The sequence below is a fragment of the Hydractinia symbiolongicarpus genome, chromosome 14 (genome assembly GCF_029227915.1).
Source record: "Hydractinia symbiolongicarpus strain clone_291-10 chromosome 14, HSymV2.1, whole genome shotgun sequence".
NCBI lineage: Eukaryota > Metazoa > Cnidaria > Hydrozoa > Anthoathecata > Hydractiniidae > Hydractinia > Hydractinia symbiolongicarpus.
In genome coordinates, this window is record NC_079888.1 from 1,205,706 (window position 1) to 1,227,056 (window position 21,351).

At 37.5% G+C, this 21,351-nt stretch overlaps 1 protein-coding gene across 1 annotated transcript in view; it reads right to left on the bottom strand.

Moving 5' to 3' along the window:
* Positions 1-3,704: 3,704 nt before the first annotated feature.
* Positions 3,705-21,351, bottom strand: part of LOC130625993 (uncharacterized) — a 141,996-nt gene continuing 124,349 nt past the window's right edge. Inside the window, exon 4 of the mRNA XM_057441114.1 lies at positions 3,705-3,709. Within this exon, the coding sequence (XP_057297097.1) occupies positions 3,705-3,709 (5 nt within the window). The remainder of the gene's footprint in view (positions 3,710-21,351) is intronic.

Genomic DNA, 21,351 nt, shown 5'->3' on the forward strand with positions numbered 1-21,351 from the left:
AAAAGTAAATTGAATGAATGGAGGGAATGGTTGATAAATCATGTACCTAAGGCCATTAAGTATAAAACAACAAAAGCTTTCAAAGCCATGAAGGATAAGATCATGGCTTTGTATAAAGGCACTGGAGAGAAAGAGGTGGAAGAGGTGGAAGAGGAAAATCCTTATACACCAATTGAAGAGGCGTTTGACCGTTCATACAAACGTTTCAAAATAAACTCAGATGGTAAGAAGAAGAATGTCAAGGTTTTTCTAAAACAGATTCAACCTATCATTAAGAGGCTAATGAGGGACGTGCTAGGTCAAAAGAAGTCGCTGAAGACCCAGGCGACCTTGTGGGTGAAATGGGTAAAGGAGGACACCAGCGAGGCTGGTGTCACGTGCGTACATGTCGACAAAGCGTTTAATAGTTATATGGAGATACTACATGCCAATGGTGACATTTCTGATGTTTTCAATCGAATGTGTACCAAGATAATCGAGCAGATTGAAAACCCTGCTCTACCCGCCAGTGGATTCACAATCGAAAGGATCCTGTATATACATGTGGACTTTCACAAACTAAAATTAACTAGAGGTAGTTCTTACTTACCGCTACCCAAGAATTTCAGTGGTAAGTTCTCCGTGATCAATCCTAAAAATGAAGATGAAGAATGCTTCAAATGGACTGTTTTAGCTGCTCTCAATCATGGTAAGATCAATAATAACCCAGTACGAATCTCAATCCTTAAGAAGTATGAAGACAAGTGCAATTGGGATGGTATAACTTTCCCTATGGCACTAAACAAGATAGATTTGTTTGAGAGAAGGAACCCTGATATCTCTGTTCATGTTTTGACAAAGGATGAGATAGAAGGTATCTACATGTGTCGCAAGTCGAAGCATCTGGATCGTAAGGAGACGGTTGTTTTGTTTTTACTGTGTGATGGGGATAAGAGACATTATATCGCTGTTAAGAACCTGAGCGGTGTCCTAAGCAAGGTCAACTCAAAGCATAAAAATAAAGAGTATTATTGCTTGAATTGTCTCTCTGGTTTTCCAAGTGAACAGAAAAGGGATGACCACTTTGAGTATTGTAAGAATAACGATGCTGTTAATATTCCACTCCCAAGGGAGGGTAGCACCTTAACCTTCACCCACGGTCAATACCAGCTCAAAGCCCCATTCATCATGTATGCCGATTTCGAAGCTTTTACAAAACCTGAAGAGATAGAGTGTGGATCGTCCACCGAGAAAGTTGGTAAACATATCCCCACCGGATTCTGTTGTTATAGTAAATATGCTAATGGTGAAGTTTTGGACCCTCTGAAGCTTTACCGTGGTGATGACTGTGTTCCACGATTTGTGGATCATGTGGTTTCCGAGGCGAAAAGGTTATACAACATGTTTCCACAACTTGGTATGCAAGATCTAACCGATGAAGAACTTGATAAATATGAAAATTCCACCAACTGCCACATCTGTATTAGAGAATTTGGTGATGATGACATCAAGGTTAGGGATCACTGTCATTTTACCGGCAAGTTTCGTGGATCGGCACACATGGAATGTAATCTCCGTTACAAGGTGCCTAATTATATTCCGGTTGTCTTCCATAATCTGAGTGGATATGATGCGCATCTATTTATCAAAGAGCTTGCGAGGAAGTATGGAGAAGGTGGTATGAGTGTAATCGCTGAAAATAAAGAGAAATATATCTCTTTCTCGACTGATGTTAAGGTTGGTGAATACACCGACAAAAATGGTGAGACCAAAGACAAAAAGATAAAGCTGAGATTCATCGATTCATTTAGATTTATGTCAAGAGGATTAGGTTCCTTGGCTGACAATCTATCCGATGATCAGTGTAAAAACCTTAGAAAATTCTTCAATGATGAGCAATTCAACATAATGAGAAGGAAGGGTGTATACCCATATGAGTATGTTGATTCATTCGATAGGTTTAATGAAACCAGGCTTCCTTTGAAAGATGACTTTTATAGCAAGTTGAACATGAATGGTATCAGTGATGCCGATTATGCGCATGCCCATAAGGTGTGGAAGGACATGAAAGTTGAAAATATGGGCGTTTGTCATGATATCTATCTCAAGACGGATGTTCTGCTTCTGAGTGATGTGTTTGAGACATTCAGAGAGACATGTTTGAGAAACTATAAACTAGATCCCGCTCATTTTTACACGGCCCCCGGATTAGCTTGGCAGGCATGCCTGAAAAAGACAGATGTTGAGCTGGATTTGTTGTCAGATATGGATATGTTACTGTTTGTGGAGATGGGTATTAGGGGTGGTCTCTGTCAGGCCGTTCACAGACACGCGAAGGCAAATAATCCATATATGGGTGATATGTATAATACTTCAGAAGATACAACCTATCTACAGTATCTTGATGCTAACAATCTGTATGGATGGGCAATGATACAGAAGATGCCCACCAGGGGGTTTGAGTGGGATGATTCTGGTAAATTTACACCCAAACTCATTTCAAAGTTAGCTGTGGAAAACGGTGAAAAGGGGTACATGCTTGAGGTTGATGTTAGATATCCACATGATCTTCATGACGCACATAACGATCTTCCTTTCATGCCTGAGAGGAAGGTTATCAATGGTGTTGAGAAGCTGACACCGTGTCTTTCGGACAAGAGGAACTATGTAATTCATATCCGTGCGCTTGCTCAAGCTTTGAATCACGGTCTTGTTCTGGATAAGGTTCATAGGGTACTGAGGTTTGATCAGAGCGCATGGTTGAAACCTTACATCGACTTCAATACACAGCTGCGCACGGAGTCGAAGAATTACTTTGAAAAGGATTTCTTCAAGCTGATGAACAATTCTGTCTTTGGGAAGACAATGGAGAATCAGCGAAGACAGAAGGATATACGTTTGGCCACAAACCAAAAGAATTATGAGAAAATGGTGATGAAGCCAAACTTCAGGGGTGCAATCCGTTTCTCGGAAACACTGATGGGGATAGAGATGTCCAAGATCAAGATCACAATGAACAAACCGATCTACCTTGGCCCCACAATCCTCCATCTATCCAAGATGGTTATGTATGAGTTCCACCATGATTACATGAGACCGAAATATGGTGATGATGTGAAGCTTTGCTACATGGATACGGATTCATTCGTTTACCACATAAAAACAGACGACTTCTACAAAGATATAGCGAATGATGTGTCTGCGAGATTTGACACATCTGGGTATGATAAGGAAGATGATAGACCTCTACCATTAGGTTTGAATAAAAAGATCATTGGCTGATGAAGGACGAGTTGGGTGGTAAGGTGATGACTGAGTTCATCTCTCTTAGAGCGAAGACCTACGCATACAAACAGCTATGTGGTATGGAGGGTAAGAGATGTAAGGGGGTGAAGAAATGCGTGGTAAGGGAGACCATAGGTTTCGATGACTATAAGAGATGTCTGTTTGAGGGTGAGAACATTTACAGGACCCAAATGACATTTCGATCTATTAAGCATGATGTTCACACGGTGAAAACAAACAAACTCGCGGTCAATGCCGATGATGATAAGCGCATAATTTTGGGAGATGGTATTACCACACTGGCAAGAGGACATTATAGACACACATATCACTATAATTTATAGGGCACGACGGATGAGGGTGGGGAGGGACCCATTGGGACGCGGTGGGGGAGGGGGTTTTGGGCAGATATCGTTGATTTAACGAGCATGCTCTATAATTTAACCTAAAGTGGTAAAGTGCTCATGGATTTTATGGACTCTTCTATCGTTGATTTAACGTGGATGATCTATAATTTGACGTGGAATGGTACAACATATTAATCGTTATGGACCTTTTTACGTTGATTTGACGTGGATGCCCGCTTATTTGACATAATTGCACTAGGATCCGCCTTTTCCTATCTCTATCGCTGAGTTCTGGGAATCATGTCGAGTTAAAAAGAATGTTATTTCTTGGAGTCCAATTGGCTCATTTATCACATTTATAAGATCACAGTCCAGAATCAGTTTAATTAAGTCCCAAAGTCAATCGTTTCACTGTTAAAAGCGATACAACTTAGTAATATCGGAACAAAATCACTAAATACATGTTGGTACGGATATGTGAAGCAACCGTTGTAACTCAAACGGATTGACACCGTTAGAAAGTCAATAAAAGGTAGTTTTTTTACAACTTAGTAATATCAGAACAAAAGCACTAAATACATGTTGGTACGAATATGTGAAGCAACCGTTGTAACTCAAACGGATTGACACCGTTAAGAAGACAATGAAATGTAGTGTTTGAAACTGTCTCTATTTCTTCAGCGTGAACTAACGGCTAGGATTGGTCCCACAGTAAAAAATGACTTATTAATCTTATTTTTTAAATGAAGCGCTACCACAGCGCCCAGTGTATCCACTGAGTTCCAGCAATCATGTCAAATTAAGAAAATTGTCATTCATTGAAAACCAAGTGGCTCATTTATCACATTTAGCAGGTAACAGTCCAGAATCAGTTCAATTAAGTCCCACAGTCAATCGTTTTACTTTTAAAAGCGATACAACTTAATAATAGCGGAAGAAATCGCTAAATACATGTTGGTACGAATATGTGACGCAACCGTTGCAACTCAAACGAATTAACACCGTTAGAAAGTCAATGAAAGGTAGTTTTTGAAACTGTCTCTATTTCTTTAGCGGGAACTAACGGATAGGATTGGTCCCACAGTAAAAAAATGACTAATTTATCGAAATTTTTAAATGAAGCGCTACCACAGGGTCCAGTGTAATCGCTAAGTTCCGGCAATCATGTCGAGTTAAAAAGAATGTTATTTCTTGGAGTTCAATTGGCTCATTTATCACATTTACAAGGTCACAGTCCAGAAACAGTTCAACTAAGTCCCACAGTCAATCGGTTCACCGTTAAAAGCGATACAACTTAGTAATAACGGAACAAAATCACTAAATACATGTTGGTACGAATATGTGACGCAACCGTTGTAACTCAAACAAATTGACACCGTTAAGAAGACAATGAAATGTAGTGTTTGAAACTGTCTCTATTTCTTCAGCGTGAACTAACGGCTAGGATTGGTCCCACAGTAAAAAATGACTTATTAATCTTATTTTTTAAATGAAGCGCTACCACAGCGTCCAGTGTATCCACTGAGTTCCAGCAATCATGTCAAATTAAGAAAATTGTCATTCATTGAAAACCAAGTGGCTCATTTATCAAATTTAGCAGGTAACAGTCCAGAATCAGTTCAATTAAGTCCCACAGTCAATCGTTTTACTTTTAAAAGCGATACAACTTAATAATAGCGGAAGAAATCGCTAAATACATGTTGGTACGAATATGTGACGCAACCGTTGTAACTCAAACAAATTGACACCGTTAAGAAGACAATGAAATGTAGTGTTTGAAACTGTCTCTATTTCTTCAGCGTGAACTAACGGCTAGGATTGGTCCCACAGTAAAAAATGACTTATTAATCTTATTTTTTAAATGAAGCGCTACCACAGCGCCCAGTGTATCCACTAAGTTCCAGCAATCATGTCAAATTAAGAAAATCGTCATTCATTGAAAACCAAGTGGCTCATTTATCACATTTAGCAGGTAACAGTCCAGAATCAGTTCAATTAAGTCCCACAGTCAATCGTTTTACTTTTAAAAGCGATACAACTTAATAATAGCGGAAGAAATCGCTAAATACATGTTGGTACGAATATGTGACGCAACCGTTGCAACTCAAACGAATTAACACCGTTAGAAAGTCAATGAAAGGTAGTTTTTGAAACTGTCTCTATTTCTTTAGCGGGAACTAACGGATAGGATTGGTCCCACAGTAAAAAAATGACTTATTTATCGAAATTTTTAAATGAAGCGCTACCACAGGGTCCAGTGTAATCGCTAAGTTCCGGCAATCATGTCGAGTTAAAAAGAATGTTATTTCTTGGAGTTCAATTGGCTCATTTATCACATTTACAAGGTCACAGTCCAGAAACAGTTCAACTAAGTCCCACAGTCAATCGGTTCACCGTTAAAAGCGATACAACTTAGTAATAACGGAACAAAATCACTAAATACATGTTGGTACGAATATGTGACGCAACCGTTGTAACTCAAACAAATAGACACTGTTAAGAAGACAATGAAATGTAGTGTTTGAAACTGTCTCTATTTCTTCAGCGTGAACTAACGGCTAGGATTGGTCCCACAGTAAAAAATGACTTATTAATCTTATTTTTTAAATGAAGCGCTACCACAGCGTCCAGTGTATCCACTGAGTTCCAGCAATCATGTCAAATTAAGAAAATTGTCATTCATTGAAAACCAAGTGGCTCATTTATCAAATTTAGCAGGTAACAGTCCAGAATCAGTTCAATTAAGTCCCACAGTCAATCGTTTTACTTTTAAAAGCGATACAACTTAATAATAGCGGAAGAAATCGCTAAATACATGTTGGTACGAATATGTGACGCAACCGTTGTAACTCAAACAAATTGACACCGTTAAGAAGACAATGAAATGTAGTGTTTGAAACTGTCTCTATTTCTTCAGCGTGAACTAACGGCTAGGATTGGTCCCACAGTAAAAAATGACTTATTAATCTTATTTTTTAAATGAAGCGCTACCACAGCGCCCAGTGTATCCACTAAGTTCCAGCAATCATGTCAAATTAAGAAAATCGTCATTCATTGAAAACCAAGTGGCTCATTTATCACATTTAGCAGGTAACAGTCCAGAATCAGTTCAATTAAGTCCCACAGTCAATCGTTTTACTTTTAAAAGCGATACAACTTAATAATAGCGGAAGAAATCGCTAAATACATGTTGGTACGAATATGTGACGCAACCGTTGCAACTCAAACGAATTAACACCGTTAGAAAGTCAATGAAAGGTAGTTTTTGAAACTGTCTCTATTTCTTTAGCGGGAACTAACGGATAGGATTGGTCCCACAGTAAAAAAATGACTTATTTATCGAAATTTTTAAATGAAGCGCTACCACAGGGTCCAGTGTAATCGCTAAGTTCCGGCAATCATGTCGAGTTAAAAAGAATGTTATTTCTTGGAGTTCAATTGGCTCATTTATCACATTTACAAGGTCACAGTCCAGAAACAGTTCAACTAAGTCCCACAGTCAATCGGTTCACCGTTAAAAGCGATACAACTTAGTAATAACGGAACAAAATCACTAAATACATGTTGGTACGAATATGTGACGCAACCGTTGTAACTCAAACAAATAGACACTGTTAAGAAGACAATGAAATGTAGTGTTTGAAACTGTCTCTATTTCTTCAGCGTGAACTAACGGCTAGGATTGGTCCCACAGTAAAAAATGACTTATTAATCTTATTTTTTAAATGAAGCGCTACCACAGCGTCCAGTGTATCCACTGAGTTCCAGCAATCATGTCAAATTAAGAAAATTGTCATTCATTGAAAACCAAGTGGCTCATTTATCACATTTAGCAGGTAACAGTCCAGAATCAGTTCAATTAAGTCCCACAGTCAATCGTTTTACTTTTAAAAGCGATACAACTTAATAATAGCGGAAGAAATCGCTAAATACATGTTGGTACGAATATGTGACGCAACCGTTGCAACTCAAACGAATTAACACCGTTAGAAAGTCAATGAAATGTAGTTTTTGAAACTGTCTCTATTTCTTCCGCGTGAACTAACGGATAGGATTGGTCCCACTGTAAAAAACGACTTATTTATCTTAATTTTTAAATGAAGCGCTCCCACAGCGCCCAGTGTAATCGATGAGTTCCGGCAATCATGTCGAGTTAAAAAGAATGTTATTTCTTGGAGTCCAATTGGCTCATTTATCACATTTATAAGATCACAGTCCAGAATCAGTTCCATTAAGTCCCACAGTCAATCGTTTCACTTTTAAAAGCGATACAACTTAGTAATATCGGGAAAAATCGCTAAATACATGTTGGTTCGAATATGTGAAGCAACCGTTGTAAATCAAACGGATTGACACCGTTAGAAAGTCAATGAAGTTTTTGAAACTGTCTCTATTTCTTCCGCGTGAACTAACGGATAGGATTGGTCCCACTGTAAAAAACGACTTATTTATCTTAATTTTTAAATGAAGCGCTCCCACAGCGCCCAGTGTAATCGCTGAGTTCCGGCAATCATGTCGAGTTAAAAAGAATGTTATTTCTTGGAGTCCAATTGGCTCATTTATCACATTTATAAGATCACGGTCGAGAATCAGTTCAACTAAGTCCCACAGTCAATCCGTTCACCGTTAAAAGCGATACAACTTAGTAATATCGGAACAAAAGCACTAAATACATGTTGGTACGAATATGTGAAGCAACCATTGTAACTCAAACGGATTGACACCGTTGGAAAGTCAATGAAATGTAGTTTCTGAAACTGTCTCTATTTCTTCAGCGCAAACTAACGGCTAGGATTGGTCCCGCAGTAAAAGATGACTTATTTATCTAAAGTTTTAAATGAAGCGCTAACGCAGGGTCCAGTGTAATCGCTGAGTTCCAGCAATCATGTCAAATTAAAAAGAATGTCATTCCTTGGAGTCCAATTGGCTCATTTATCACATTTATCAGGTCACAGTCCAGAATCAGTTCAACTAAGTCCCACAGTCAATCGGTTCACCGTTAAAAGCGATACAACTTAGTAATATCGGAACAAAATCACTAAATACATGCTGGTACGAATATGTGACGCAAGCTTTGTAACTCAAACGGATTGACACCGTTAAAAAGACAATGAAATGTAGTTTTTGAAACTGTCTCTATTTCTTCAGCGTGAACTAACGGCTAGGATTGGTCCCACAGTAAAAAATGACTTATTAATCTTAATTTTTAAATGAAGCGCTACCACACCGCCCAGTGTAATCGCTGAGTTCCAGCAATCCTGTCAAATTAAGAAGAATGTCATTCCTTGGAGTCCAATTGGCTCATTTACCACATTTATCAGATCACAGTCCAGAAACAGTTCAATTAATTCCCACAGTCAATCGTTTCACTTTTAAAAGCGATACAATTTAGTAAGATCGGAACAAATCGCTAAATACATGTTGGTACGAATACGTGACGTAATCGTTGTAACTCAAACGGATTGACACCGTTAGAAAGTCAATGAAATGTAGTTTTTGAAACTGTCTCTATTTCTTCAGCACGAACCTCATTTATCACATTTATAAGGTCACAGTCCAGAAACAGTTCAATTAATTCCCACAGTCAATCGTTTCACTTTTAAAAGCGATACAACTTAGTATTATCATAAAAAATCGCTAAATACATGTTGGTACGAATATGTGAAGCAACCGTTGTAACTCAAACGGATTGACACCGTTAAAAAGTCAATGAATGGTAGTTTTTGAAACTGTCTCTATTTCTTCAGCGTGAACTAACGGATAGGATTGGTCCCACAGTAAAAAAATGACTTATTTATCGAAATTTTTAAATGAAGCGCTACCACAGGGTCCAGTGTAATCGCTGAGTTCTGGCAATCATGTCGAGTTAAAAAGAATGTTATTTCTTGGAGTTCAATTGGCTCATTTATCACATTTATAAGGTCACAGTCCAGAAACAGTTAAAATAATTCCCACAGTCAATCGTTTCACTTTTAAAAGCGTAACAACTTTGTAATATCGGAAAAATTCGCTAAATACATGTTGGTACGAATATGTGAAGCAACCGTTGTAACTCAAACGGATTGACACCGTTAGAAAGTCAGTGAAAGGTAGTTTTTTTGCAACTTAGTAATATCAGAACAAAAGCACTAAATACATGTTGGTACGAATATGTGAAGCAACCGTTGTAACTCAAACGGATTGACACTATTAGAAAGTCAATGAAAGGTAGTTTTTGAAACTGTCTCTATTTCTTTAGCGGGAACTAACGGATAGGATTGGTCCCACAGTAAAAAATGACTTATTTATCGAAATTTTTAAATGAAGCGCTACCTCAGGGTCCAGTGTAATCGCTGAGTTCCGGCAATCATGTCGAGTTAAAAAGAATGTTATTTCTTGGAGTTCAATTGGCTCATTTATCACATTTATAAGGTCACAGTCCAGAAACAGTTCAATTAATTCCCACAGTCAATCGTTTCACTTTTAAAAGTGATACAACTTAGTATTATCGGAAAAAATCGCTAAATACATGTTGGTACGAATACGTGACGCAACCGTTGTAACTCAAACAAATTGACACCGTTAAGAAGGCAATTAAATGTAGTGTTTGAAACTGTCTCTATTTCTGCAGCGTGAACTAACGGCTAGGATTGGTCCCACAGTAAAAAATGACTTATTAATCTTATTTTTTAAATGAAGAGCTACCACAGCGCCCAGTGTATCCGCTGAGTTCCAGCAATCATGTCAAATTAAGAAGATTGTCATTAATTGGAGACCAAGTGGCTCATTTATCACATTTAGCAGGTAACAGTCCAGAATCAGTTCAATTAAGTGCCACAGTCAATCGTTTTACTTTTAAAAGCGATACAACTTAATAATAGCGGAAGAAATCGCTAAATACATGTTGGTACGAATATGTGACGCAACCGTTGCAACTCAAACGGATTGACACCGTTAGAAAGTCAATGAAAGGTAGTTTTTGAAACTGTCTCTATTTCTTTAGCGCGAACTAACGGCTAGGATTGGTCCCACAGGAAAAAATGACTTCTTTATCTTAATTTTTAAATAAAGCGCTCCCACGGCGCCCAGTGTAATCGATGAGTTCCGGCAATCATGTCGAGTTAAAAAGAATGTTATTTCCTAGAGTCCAATTGGCTCATTTATCACATTTATAAGATCACAGTCCAGAATCAGTTCCATTGAGTCCCACAGTCAATCGTTTCACTTTTAAAAGCCATACAACTTAGTATTATCGGAAAAAATCGCTAAATACATGTAAGTACGAATATGTGAAGCAACCGTTGTAACTCAAACGGATTGACACCGTTAGAAAGTCAATGAAAGGTAGTTTTTGAAACTGTCTCTATTTCTTTAGCGGGAACTAACGGATAGGATTGGTCCCACAGTAAAAAATGACTTATTTATCGAAATTTTTAAATGAAGCGCTACCTCAGGGTCCAGTGTAATCGCTGAGTTCCGGCAATCATGTCGAGTTAAAAAGAATGTTATTTCTTGGAGTTCAATTGGCTCATTTATCACATTTATAAGGTCACAGTCCAGAAACAGTTCAATTAATTCCCACAGTCAATCGTTTCACTTTTAAAAGTGATACAACTTAGTATTATCGGAAAAAATCGCTAAATACATGTTGGTACGAATACGTGACGCAACCGTTGTAACTCAAACAAATTGACACCGTTAAGAAGGCAATTAAATGTAGTGTTTGAAACTGTCTCTATTTCTGCAGCGTGAACTAACGGCTAGGATTGGTCCCACAGTAAAAAATGACTTATTAATCTTATTTTTTAAATGAAGAGCTACCACAGCGCCCAGTGTATCCGCTGAGTTCCAGCAATCATGTCAAATTAAGAAGATTGTCATTAATTGGAGACCAAGTGGCTCATTTATCACATTTAGCAGGTAACAGTCCAGAATCAGTTCAATTAAGTGCCACAGTCAATCGTTTTACTTTTAAAAGCGATACAACTTAATAATAGCGGAAGAAATCGCTAAATACATGTTGGTACGAATATGTGACGCAACCGTTGCAACTCAAACGGATTGACACCGTTAGAAAGTCAATGAAAGGTAGTTTTTGAAACTGTCTCTATTTCTTTAGCGCGAACTAACGGCTAGGATTGGTCCCACAGGAAAAAATGACTTCTTTATCTTAATTTTTAAATAAAGCGCTCCCACGGCGCCCAGTGTAATCGATGAGTTCCGGCAATCATGTCGAGTTAAAAAGAATGTTATTTCCTAGAGTCCAATTGGCTCATTTATCACATTTATAAGATCACAGTCCAGAATCAGTTCCATTGAGTCCCACAGTCAATCGTTTCACTTTTAAAAGCCATACAACTTAGTATTATCGGAAAAAATCGCTAAATACATGTAAGTACGAATATGTGAAGCAACCGTTGTAACTCAAACGGATTGACACCGTTAGAAAGTCAATGAATGGTAGTTTTTGAAACTGTCTCTATTTCTTCAGCGTGAACTAACGAATAGGATTGGTCCCACAGTAAAAAAATGACTTATTTATCGAAATTTTTAAATGAAGCGCTACCACAGGGTCCAGTGTAATCGCTGAGTTCCGGCAATCATGTCGAGTTAAAAAGAATGTTATTTCTTGGAGCTCAATTGGCTCATTTATCACATTTATAAGATCACAGTCCAAAATCAGTCCAATTAAGTCCCACAGTCAATCGTTTCACTTTTAAAAGCGATACAACTTAGTAATATCGGAAAAAATCGCTAAATACATGTTGGTACGAATATGTGACGCAACCGTTGTAACTCAAACGGATTGACACCGTTAAAAAGACAATGAAATGTAGTTTTTGAAACTGTCTCTATTTCTTCAGCGTGAACTAACGGCTAGGATTGGTCCCACAGTAAAAAATGACTTATTAATCTTAATTTTTAAATGAAGCGCTACCACACCGTCCAATGTAATCGCTGAGTTCCAGCAATCCTGTCAAATTAAGAAGAATGTCATTCCTTGGAGTCCAATTGGCTCATTTATCACATTTATAAGTTCACAGTCCAGAATAAGTTCAACTAAGTCCCACAGTCAATCGGTTCACCGTTAAAAGCGATACAACTTAGTAATATCGGAACAAAATCATTAAATACATGTTGGTACGAATACGTGACGCAATCGTTTTAACTCAAACGGATTGACACCGTTAGAAAGTCAATGAAAGGTAGTTTTTGAAACTGTCTCTATATCTTTAGCGGGAACTAACGGATAGGATTGGTCCCACAGTAAAAAATGACTTATTTATCGAAATTTTTAAATGAAGCGCTACCACAGGGTCCAGTGTAATCACTGAGTTCCGGCAATCATGTCGAGTTAAAAAGAATGTTATTTCTTGGAGTTCAATTGGCTCATTTATCACATTTATAAGGTCACAGTCCAGAAACAGTTCAATTAATTCCCACAGTCAATCCTTTCACTTTTAAAAGCGATACAACTTAGTATTATCGAAAAAAATCGCTAAATACATGTTGGTACGAATATGTGAAGCAACCGTTGTAACTCAAATGGATTGACACCGTTAGAAAGTCAATGAAAGGTAGTTTTTGAAACTGTCTCTATTTCTTCAGCGTGAACTAACGGATAGGATTGGTCCCACAGTAAAAAAATGACTTATTTATCGAAATTTTTAAATGAAGCGCTACCACAGGGTCCAGTGTAATCGCTGAGTTCCGGCAATCATGTCGAGTTAAAAAGAATGTTATTTCTTAGAGCTCAATTGGCTCATTTATCACATTTATAAGTTCACAGTCCAGAATCAGTTCAATTAAGTCCCACAGTCAATCGTTTCACTTTTAAAAGCGATACAACTTAGTATTATCGGAAAAAATCGTTAAATACATGTTGGTACGAATATGTGAAGCAACCGTTGTAACTCAAACGGATTGACACCGTTAGAAAGTCAATGAATGGTAGTTTTTGAAACTGTCTCTATTTCTTCAACGTGAACTAACGGATAGGATTGGTCCCACAGTAAAAAAATGACTTATTTATCTAAAGTTCTAAATGAAGCGCTACCACACCGCCCAGTGTAATCGCTGAGTTCCTGCAATCATGTCAAATTAAAAAGAATGTCATTCCTTGGAGTCCAATAGGCTCATTTATCACATTTATCAGGTCACAGTCCAGAATCAGTTCAACTAAGTCCCACAGTCAATCCGTTCACCGTTAAAAGCGATACAACTTAGTAATCTCGGAGCAAAAGCACTAAATACATGTTGGTACGAATATGTGAAGCAACCGTTGTAACTCAAACGGATTGACACCGTTAGAAAGTCAATGAAAGGTAGTTTTTGAAACTGTCTCTATTTCTTTAGCGGGAAATAACGGATAGGATTGGTCCCACAGTAAAAAATGACTTATTTATCGAAATTTTTAAATGAAGCGCTACCACAGGGTCCAGTGTAATCGCTGAGTTCTGGGAATCATGTCGAGTTAAAAAGAATATTATTTCTTCGAATCCAATTGGCTCATTTATCACATTTATAAGATCACAGTCCAGAATCAGTTTAATTAAGTCCCAAAGTCAATCGTTTCACTGTTAAAAGCGATACAACTTAGTAATATCGGAACAAAATCACTAAATACATGTTGGTACGAATATGTGACGCCACCGTTGTAACTGAAACGGATTGACACCGGTCAAAAGACAATAAAATGTAGTTTTTGAAACTGTCTCTATTTCTTCAGCGTGAACTAACGGCTAGGATTGGTCCCACAGTAAAAAATGACTTATTAATCTTAATTTTTAAATGAAGCGCTACCACACCGTCTAGTGTAATCGCTGAGTTCCAGCGATCCTGTCAAATTACGAAGAATGTCATTCCTTGGAGTCCAATTGGCTCATTTATCACATTTATCAGGTCACAGTCCAGAATCAGTTCAACTAAGTCCCACAGTCAATCCGTTCACCGTTAAAAGCGATACAACTAAGTAATATCGGAGCAAAAGCACTAAATACATGTTGGTACGAATATGTGAAGCAACCGTTGTAACTCAAACGGATTGACACCGTTAGAAAGTCAATGAAAGGTAGTTTTTGAAACTGTCTCTATTTCTTTAGCGGGAACTAACGGATAGGATTGGTCCCAGAGTAAAAAATAACTTGTTTATCGAAAATTTTAAATGAAGCGCTACCACACGGTCCAGTGTAATCGCTGAGTTCTGGGAATCATGTCGAGTTAAAAAGAATGTTATTTCTTGGAGTCCAATTGGCTCATTTATCACATTTACAAGATCACAGTCCGGAATAAGTTTAATTAAGTCCCAAAGTCAATCGTTTCACTGTTAAAAGCGATACAACTTTGTAATATCGGAAAAAATCGCTAAATACATGTTGGTACGAATATGTGAGGCAACCGTTGTAACTCAAACGGATTGACACCGTTAGAAAGTCAATGAAAGGTAGTTTTTTTACAACTTAGTAATATCAGAACAAAATCACTAAATACATGTTGGTACGAATGTGTGAAGCAACCGTTGTAACTCAAACGGATTGACACCGTTAGAAAGTCAATGAAAGGTAGTTTTTGAAACTGTCTCTATTTCTTTAGCGGGAACTAACGGATGGGATTGATCCCACAGTAAAAAAATGACTTATTTATCGAAATTTTTAAATGAAGCGCTACCACAGGGTCCAGTGTAATCGCTGAGTTCCGGCAATCATGTCGAGTTAAAAAGAATGTTATTTCTTGGAGTTCAATTGGCTCATTTATCACATTTATAAGGTCACAGTCCAGAAACAGTTCAATTAATTCCCACAGTCAATCGTTTCACTTTTAAAAGCGATACAACTTAGTATTATCGGAAAAAATCGCAAAATACATGTTGGTACGAATATGTGAAGCAACCGTTGTAACTCAAACCGATTGACACCGTTAGAAAGTCAATGAATGGTAGTTTTTGAAACTGTCTCTATTTCTTCCGCGTGAACTAACGGATAGGATTGGTCCCACTGTAAAAAACGACTTATTTATCTTAATTTTTAAATGAAGCGCTCCCCCAGCGCCCAGTGTAATCGCTGAGTTCCGGCAATCATGTCGAGTTAAGTCGAATGTTATTTCTTGGAGTCCAATTGGCTCATTTATCACATTTATAAGATCACAGTCCAAAATCAGTTCAACTAAGTCCCGCAGTCAATCCGTTCACCGTTAAAAGCGATACAACTTAGTAATATCGGAACAAAAGCACTAAATACATGTTGGTACGAATATGTGAAGCAACCGTTGTAACTCAAACCGATTGACACCGTTAGAAAGTCAATGAATGGTAGTTTTTGAAACTGTCCCTATTTCTTTAGCGGGAACTAACGGATAGGATTGGTCCCACTGTAAAAAACGACTTATTTATCTTAATTTTTAAATGAAGCGCTCCCACAGCGCCCAGTGTAATCGCTGAGTTCCGGCAATCATGTCGAGTTAAGTCGAATGTTATTTCTTGGAGTCCAATTGGCTCATTTATCACATTTATAAGATCACAGTCCAAAATCAGTTCAATTAAGTCCCACAGTCAATCGTTTCACTTTTAAAAGCGATACAACTTAGTAATATCGGAACAAAAGCACTAAATACATGTTGGTACGAATATGTGAAGCAACCGTTGTAACTGAAACGGATTGACACCGTTAGAAAGTCAATGAAAGGTAGTTTTTGAAACTGTCCCTATTTCTTTAGCGGGAACTAACGGATAGGATTGGTCCCACAGTAAAAAATGACTTATTTATCGAAATTTTTATATGAAGCGCTACCACAGGGTCCAGTGTAATCGCTGAGTTCCGGCAATCATTTCGAGTTAAAAAGAATGTTATTTCTTGGAGTTCAATTGGCTCATTTATCACATTTATAAGGTCACAGTCCAGAAACAGTTCAATTAATTCCCACAGTCAATCGTTTCACTTTTAAAAGCGATACAACTTAGTATTATCGGAAAAAATCGCTAAATACATGTTGGTACGAATATGTGAAGCAGCCGTTGTAACTCAAACGGATTGACACCGTTAGAAAGTCAATGAATGGTAGTTTTTGAAACTGTCTCTATTTCTTCAGCGTGAACTAACGGATAGGATTGGTCCCACAGTAAAAAAATGACTTATTTATCGAAATTTTTAAATGAAGCGCTACCACAGGGTCCAGTGTAATCGCTGAGTTCCGGCAATCATGTCGAGTTAAAAAGAATGTTATTTCTTGGAGCTCAATTGGCTCATTTATCACATTTATAAGATCACAGTCCAAAATCAGTCCAATTAAGTCCCACAGTCAATCGTTTCACTTTTAAAAGCGATACAACTTAGTAATATCGGAAAAAATCGCTAAATACATGTTGGTACGAATATGTGACGCAACCGTTGTAACTCAAACGGATTGACACCGTTAAAAAGACAATGAAATGTAGTTTTTGAAACTGTCTCTATTTCTTCAGCGTGAACTAACGGCTAGGATTGGTCCCACAGTAAAAAATGACTTATTAATCTTAATTTTTAAATGAAGCGCTACCACACCGTCCAGTGTAATCGCTGAGTTCCAGCAATCCTGTCAAATTAAGAAGAATGTCATTCCTTGGAGTCCAATTGGCTCATTTATCACATTTATAAGTTCACAGTCCAGAATAAGTTCAACTAAGTCCCACAGTCAATCGGTTCACCGTTAAAAGCGATACAACTTAGTAATATCGGAACAAAATCATTAAATACATGTTGGTACGAATACGTGACGCAATCGTTTTAACTCAAACGGATTGACACCGTTAGAAAGTCAATGAAAGGTAGTTTTTGAAACTGTCTCTATATCTTTAGCGGGAACTAACGGATAGGATTGGTCCCACAGTAAAAAATGACTTATTTATCGAAATTTTTAAATGAAGCGCTACCACAGGGCCAGTGTAATCGCTGAGTTCCGGCAATCATGTCGAGTTAAAAAGAATGTTATTTCTTGGAGTTCAATTGGCTCATTTATCACATTTATAAGGTCACAGTCCAGAAACAGTTCAATTAATTCCCACAGTCAATCCTTTCACTTTTAAAAGCGATACAACTTAGTATTATCGAAAAAAATCGCTAAATACATGTTGGTACGAATATGTGAAGCAACCGTTGTAACTCAAACGGATTGAGACCGTTAGAAAGTCAATGAATGGTAGTTTTTGAAACTGTCTCTATTTCTTCAACGTGAACTAACGGATAGGTTTGGTCCCACAGTAAAAAAATGACTTATTTATCTAAAGTTCTAAATGAAGGGCTACCACACCGCCCAGTGTAATCGCTGAGTTCCTGCAATCATGTCAAATTAAAAAGAATGTCATTCGTTGGAGTCCAATTGGCTCATTTATCACATTTATCAGGTCACAGTCCAGAATCAGTTCAACTAAGTCCCACAGTCAATCCGTTCACCGTTAAAAGCGATACAACTTAGTAATCTCGGAGCAAAAGCACTAAATACATGTTGGTACGAATATGGTAAGCAACCGTTGTAACTCAAACGGATTGACACCGTTAGAAAGTCAATGAAAGGTAGTTTTTGAGACTGTCTCTATTTCTTTAGCGGGAAATATCGGATAGGATTGGTCCCACAGTAAAAAATGACTTATTTATCGAAATTTTTAAATGAAGCGCTACCACAGGGTCCAGTGTAATCGCTGAGTTCTGGGAATCATGTCGAGTTAAAAAGAATATTATTTCTTCGAATCCAATTGGCTCATTTATCACATTTATAAGATCACAGTCCAGAATCAGTTTAATTAAGTCCCAAAGTCAATCGTTTCACTGTTAAAAGCGATACAACTTAGTAATATCGGAACAAAATCACTTAATACATGTTGGTACGAATATGTGACGCCACCGTTGTAACTGAAACGGATTGACACCGTTAAAAAGACAATAAAATGTAGTTTTTGAAACTGTCTCTATTTCTTCAGCGTGAACTAACGGCTAGGATTGGTCCCACAGTAAAAAATGACTTATTAATCTTAATTTTTAAATGAAGCGCTACCACACCGTCTAGTGTAATCGCTGAGTTCCAGCAATCCTGTCAAATTAAGAAGAATGTCATTCCTTGGAGTCCAATTGGCTCATTTATCACATTTATCAGGTCACAGTCCAGAATCAGTTCAACTAAGTCCCACAGTCAATCCGTTCACCGTTAAAAGCGATACAACTAAGTAATATCGGAGCAAAAGCACTAAATACATGTTGGTACGAATATGTGAAGGAACCGTTGTAACTCAAACGGATTGACACCGTTAGAAAGTCAATGAAAGGTAGTTTTTGAAACTGTCTCTATTTCTTTAGCGGGAACTAACGGATAGGATTGGTCCCACAGTAAAAAATAACTTGTTTATCGAAAATTTTAAATGAAGCGCTACCACAGGGTCTAGTGTAATCGCTGAGTTCTGGGAATCATGTCGAGTTAAAAAGAATGTTATTTCTTGGAGTCCAATTGGCTCATTTATCACATGTACAAGATCACAGTCCAGAATAAGTTTAATTAAGTCCAAAAGTCAATCGTTTCACTGTTAAAAGCGATACAACTTTGTAATATCGGAAAAAATCGCTAAATACATGTTGGTACGAATATGTGACGCAACCGTTGTAACTCAAACAAATTAACACCGTTAAGAAGACAATGAAATGTAGTGTTTGAAACTGTCTCTATTTCTTCAGCGTGAACTAACGGCTAGGAATGGTCCCACAGTAAAAAATGACTTATTAATCTTATTTTTTAAATGAAGCGCTACCACAGCGCCCAGTGTATTCGCTGAGTTCCAGCAATCATGTCAAATTAAGAAGATTGTCATTCATTGGAGCCCAAGTGGCTCATTTATCACATTTAGCAGGTAACAGTCCAGAATCAGTTCAATTAAGTCCCAGGGTCAATCGTTTTACTTTTAAAAGCGATACAACTTAATAATAGCGGAAGAAATCGCTAAATACATGTTGGTACGAATATGTGACGCAACCGTTCCAACTCAAACGGATTGACACCGTTAGAAAGTCAATGAAATCTAGTTTTTGAAACTGTCTCTATTTCTTCAGCGCGAACTAACGGCTAGGATTGGTCCCACAGGAAAAAATGACGTATTTATCTTAATTTTTAAATAAAGCGCTCCCACAGCTCCCAGTGTAATATGATGAGTTCCGGCAATCATGACGAGTTAAAAAGAATGTTATTTCTTGGAGTCCAATTGGCTCATTTATCACATTTATAAGATCACAGCCAGAATCAGTTCAACTAAGTCCCACAGTCAATCGTTTCACTGTTAAAAGCGATACAACTTAGTAATATCGGAACAAAATCACTAAATACATGTTGGTACGAATATGTGACGCAACCGTTGTAACTGAAACAAATTGACACCGTTAAGAAGACAATGAAATGTAGTGTTTGAAACTGTCTCTATTTCTTCAGCGTGAACTAACGGCTAGGATTAGTCCCACAGTAAAAAATGACTTATTAATCTTATTTTTTAAATGAAGCGCTACCACAGCGCCCAGTGTATCCGCTGAGTTCCAGCAATCATGTCAAATTAAGAAGATTGTCATTCATTGGAGACCAAGTGGCTCATTTATCACATTTAGCAGGTAACAGTCCAGAATCAGTTCAATTAAGTCCCAAAGTCAATCGTTTTACTTTTAAAAGCGATACAACTTAATAATAGCGGGAGAAATCGCTAAATACATGTTGGTACGAATATGTGACGCAACAGTTGCAACTCAAACGGATTGACACCGTTAAAAAGTCAATGAAAGGTAGTTTTTGAAACTGTCTCTATTTCTTCCGCGTTAACTAACGGATAGGATTGGTCCCACAGTAAAAAACGACTTATTAATCTTAATTTTTAAATGAAGCGCTACCACACCGTCTAGTGTAATCGCTGAGTTCTGGGAATCATGTCGAGTTAAAAAGAATGTTATTTCTTGGAGTCCAATTGGCTCATTTATCACATTTACAAGATCACAGTCCAGAATAAGTTTAATTAAGTCCCAAAGTCAATCGTTTCACTGTTAAAAGCGATACAACTTTGTAATATCGGAAAAAATCGCTAAATACATGTTGGTACGAATATGTGAAGCAACCGTTGTAACTCAAACGGATTGACACCGTTAGAAAGTCAATGAAAGGTAGTTTTTTTACAACTTAGTAATATCAGAACAAAATCACTAAATACATGTTGGTACGAATATGTGAAGCAACCGTTGTAACTCAAACGGATTGACACCGTTAGAAAGTCAATGAAAGGTAGTTTTTGAAACTGTCTCTATTTCTTTAGCGGGAACTAACGGATAGGATTGGTCCCACAGTAAAAAATGACTTATTTATCGAAATTTTTAAATGAATCGCTACCACAGGGTCCAGTGTAATCGCTGAGTTCCGGCAATCATGTCGAGTTAAAAAGAATGTTATTTCTTGAAGTCCAATTGTCTCATTTATCACATTTATCATGTCACAGTCCAAAATCAGTTCAACTAAGTCCCACAGTCAATCGGTTCACCGTTAAAAGCGATACAACTTAGTAATATCGGAACAAAATCACTAAATACATGTTGGTACGAATATGTGACGCAACCGTTGTAACTCAAACAAATTAACACCGTTAAGAAGACAATAAAATGTAGTGTTTGAAACTCTCTCTATTTCTTCAGCGTGAACTAACGGCTTGGATTGGTCCCACAGTAAAAAATGACTTATTAATCTTATTTTTTAAATGAAGCGCTACCACAGCGCCCAGTGT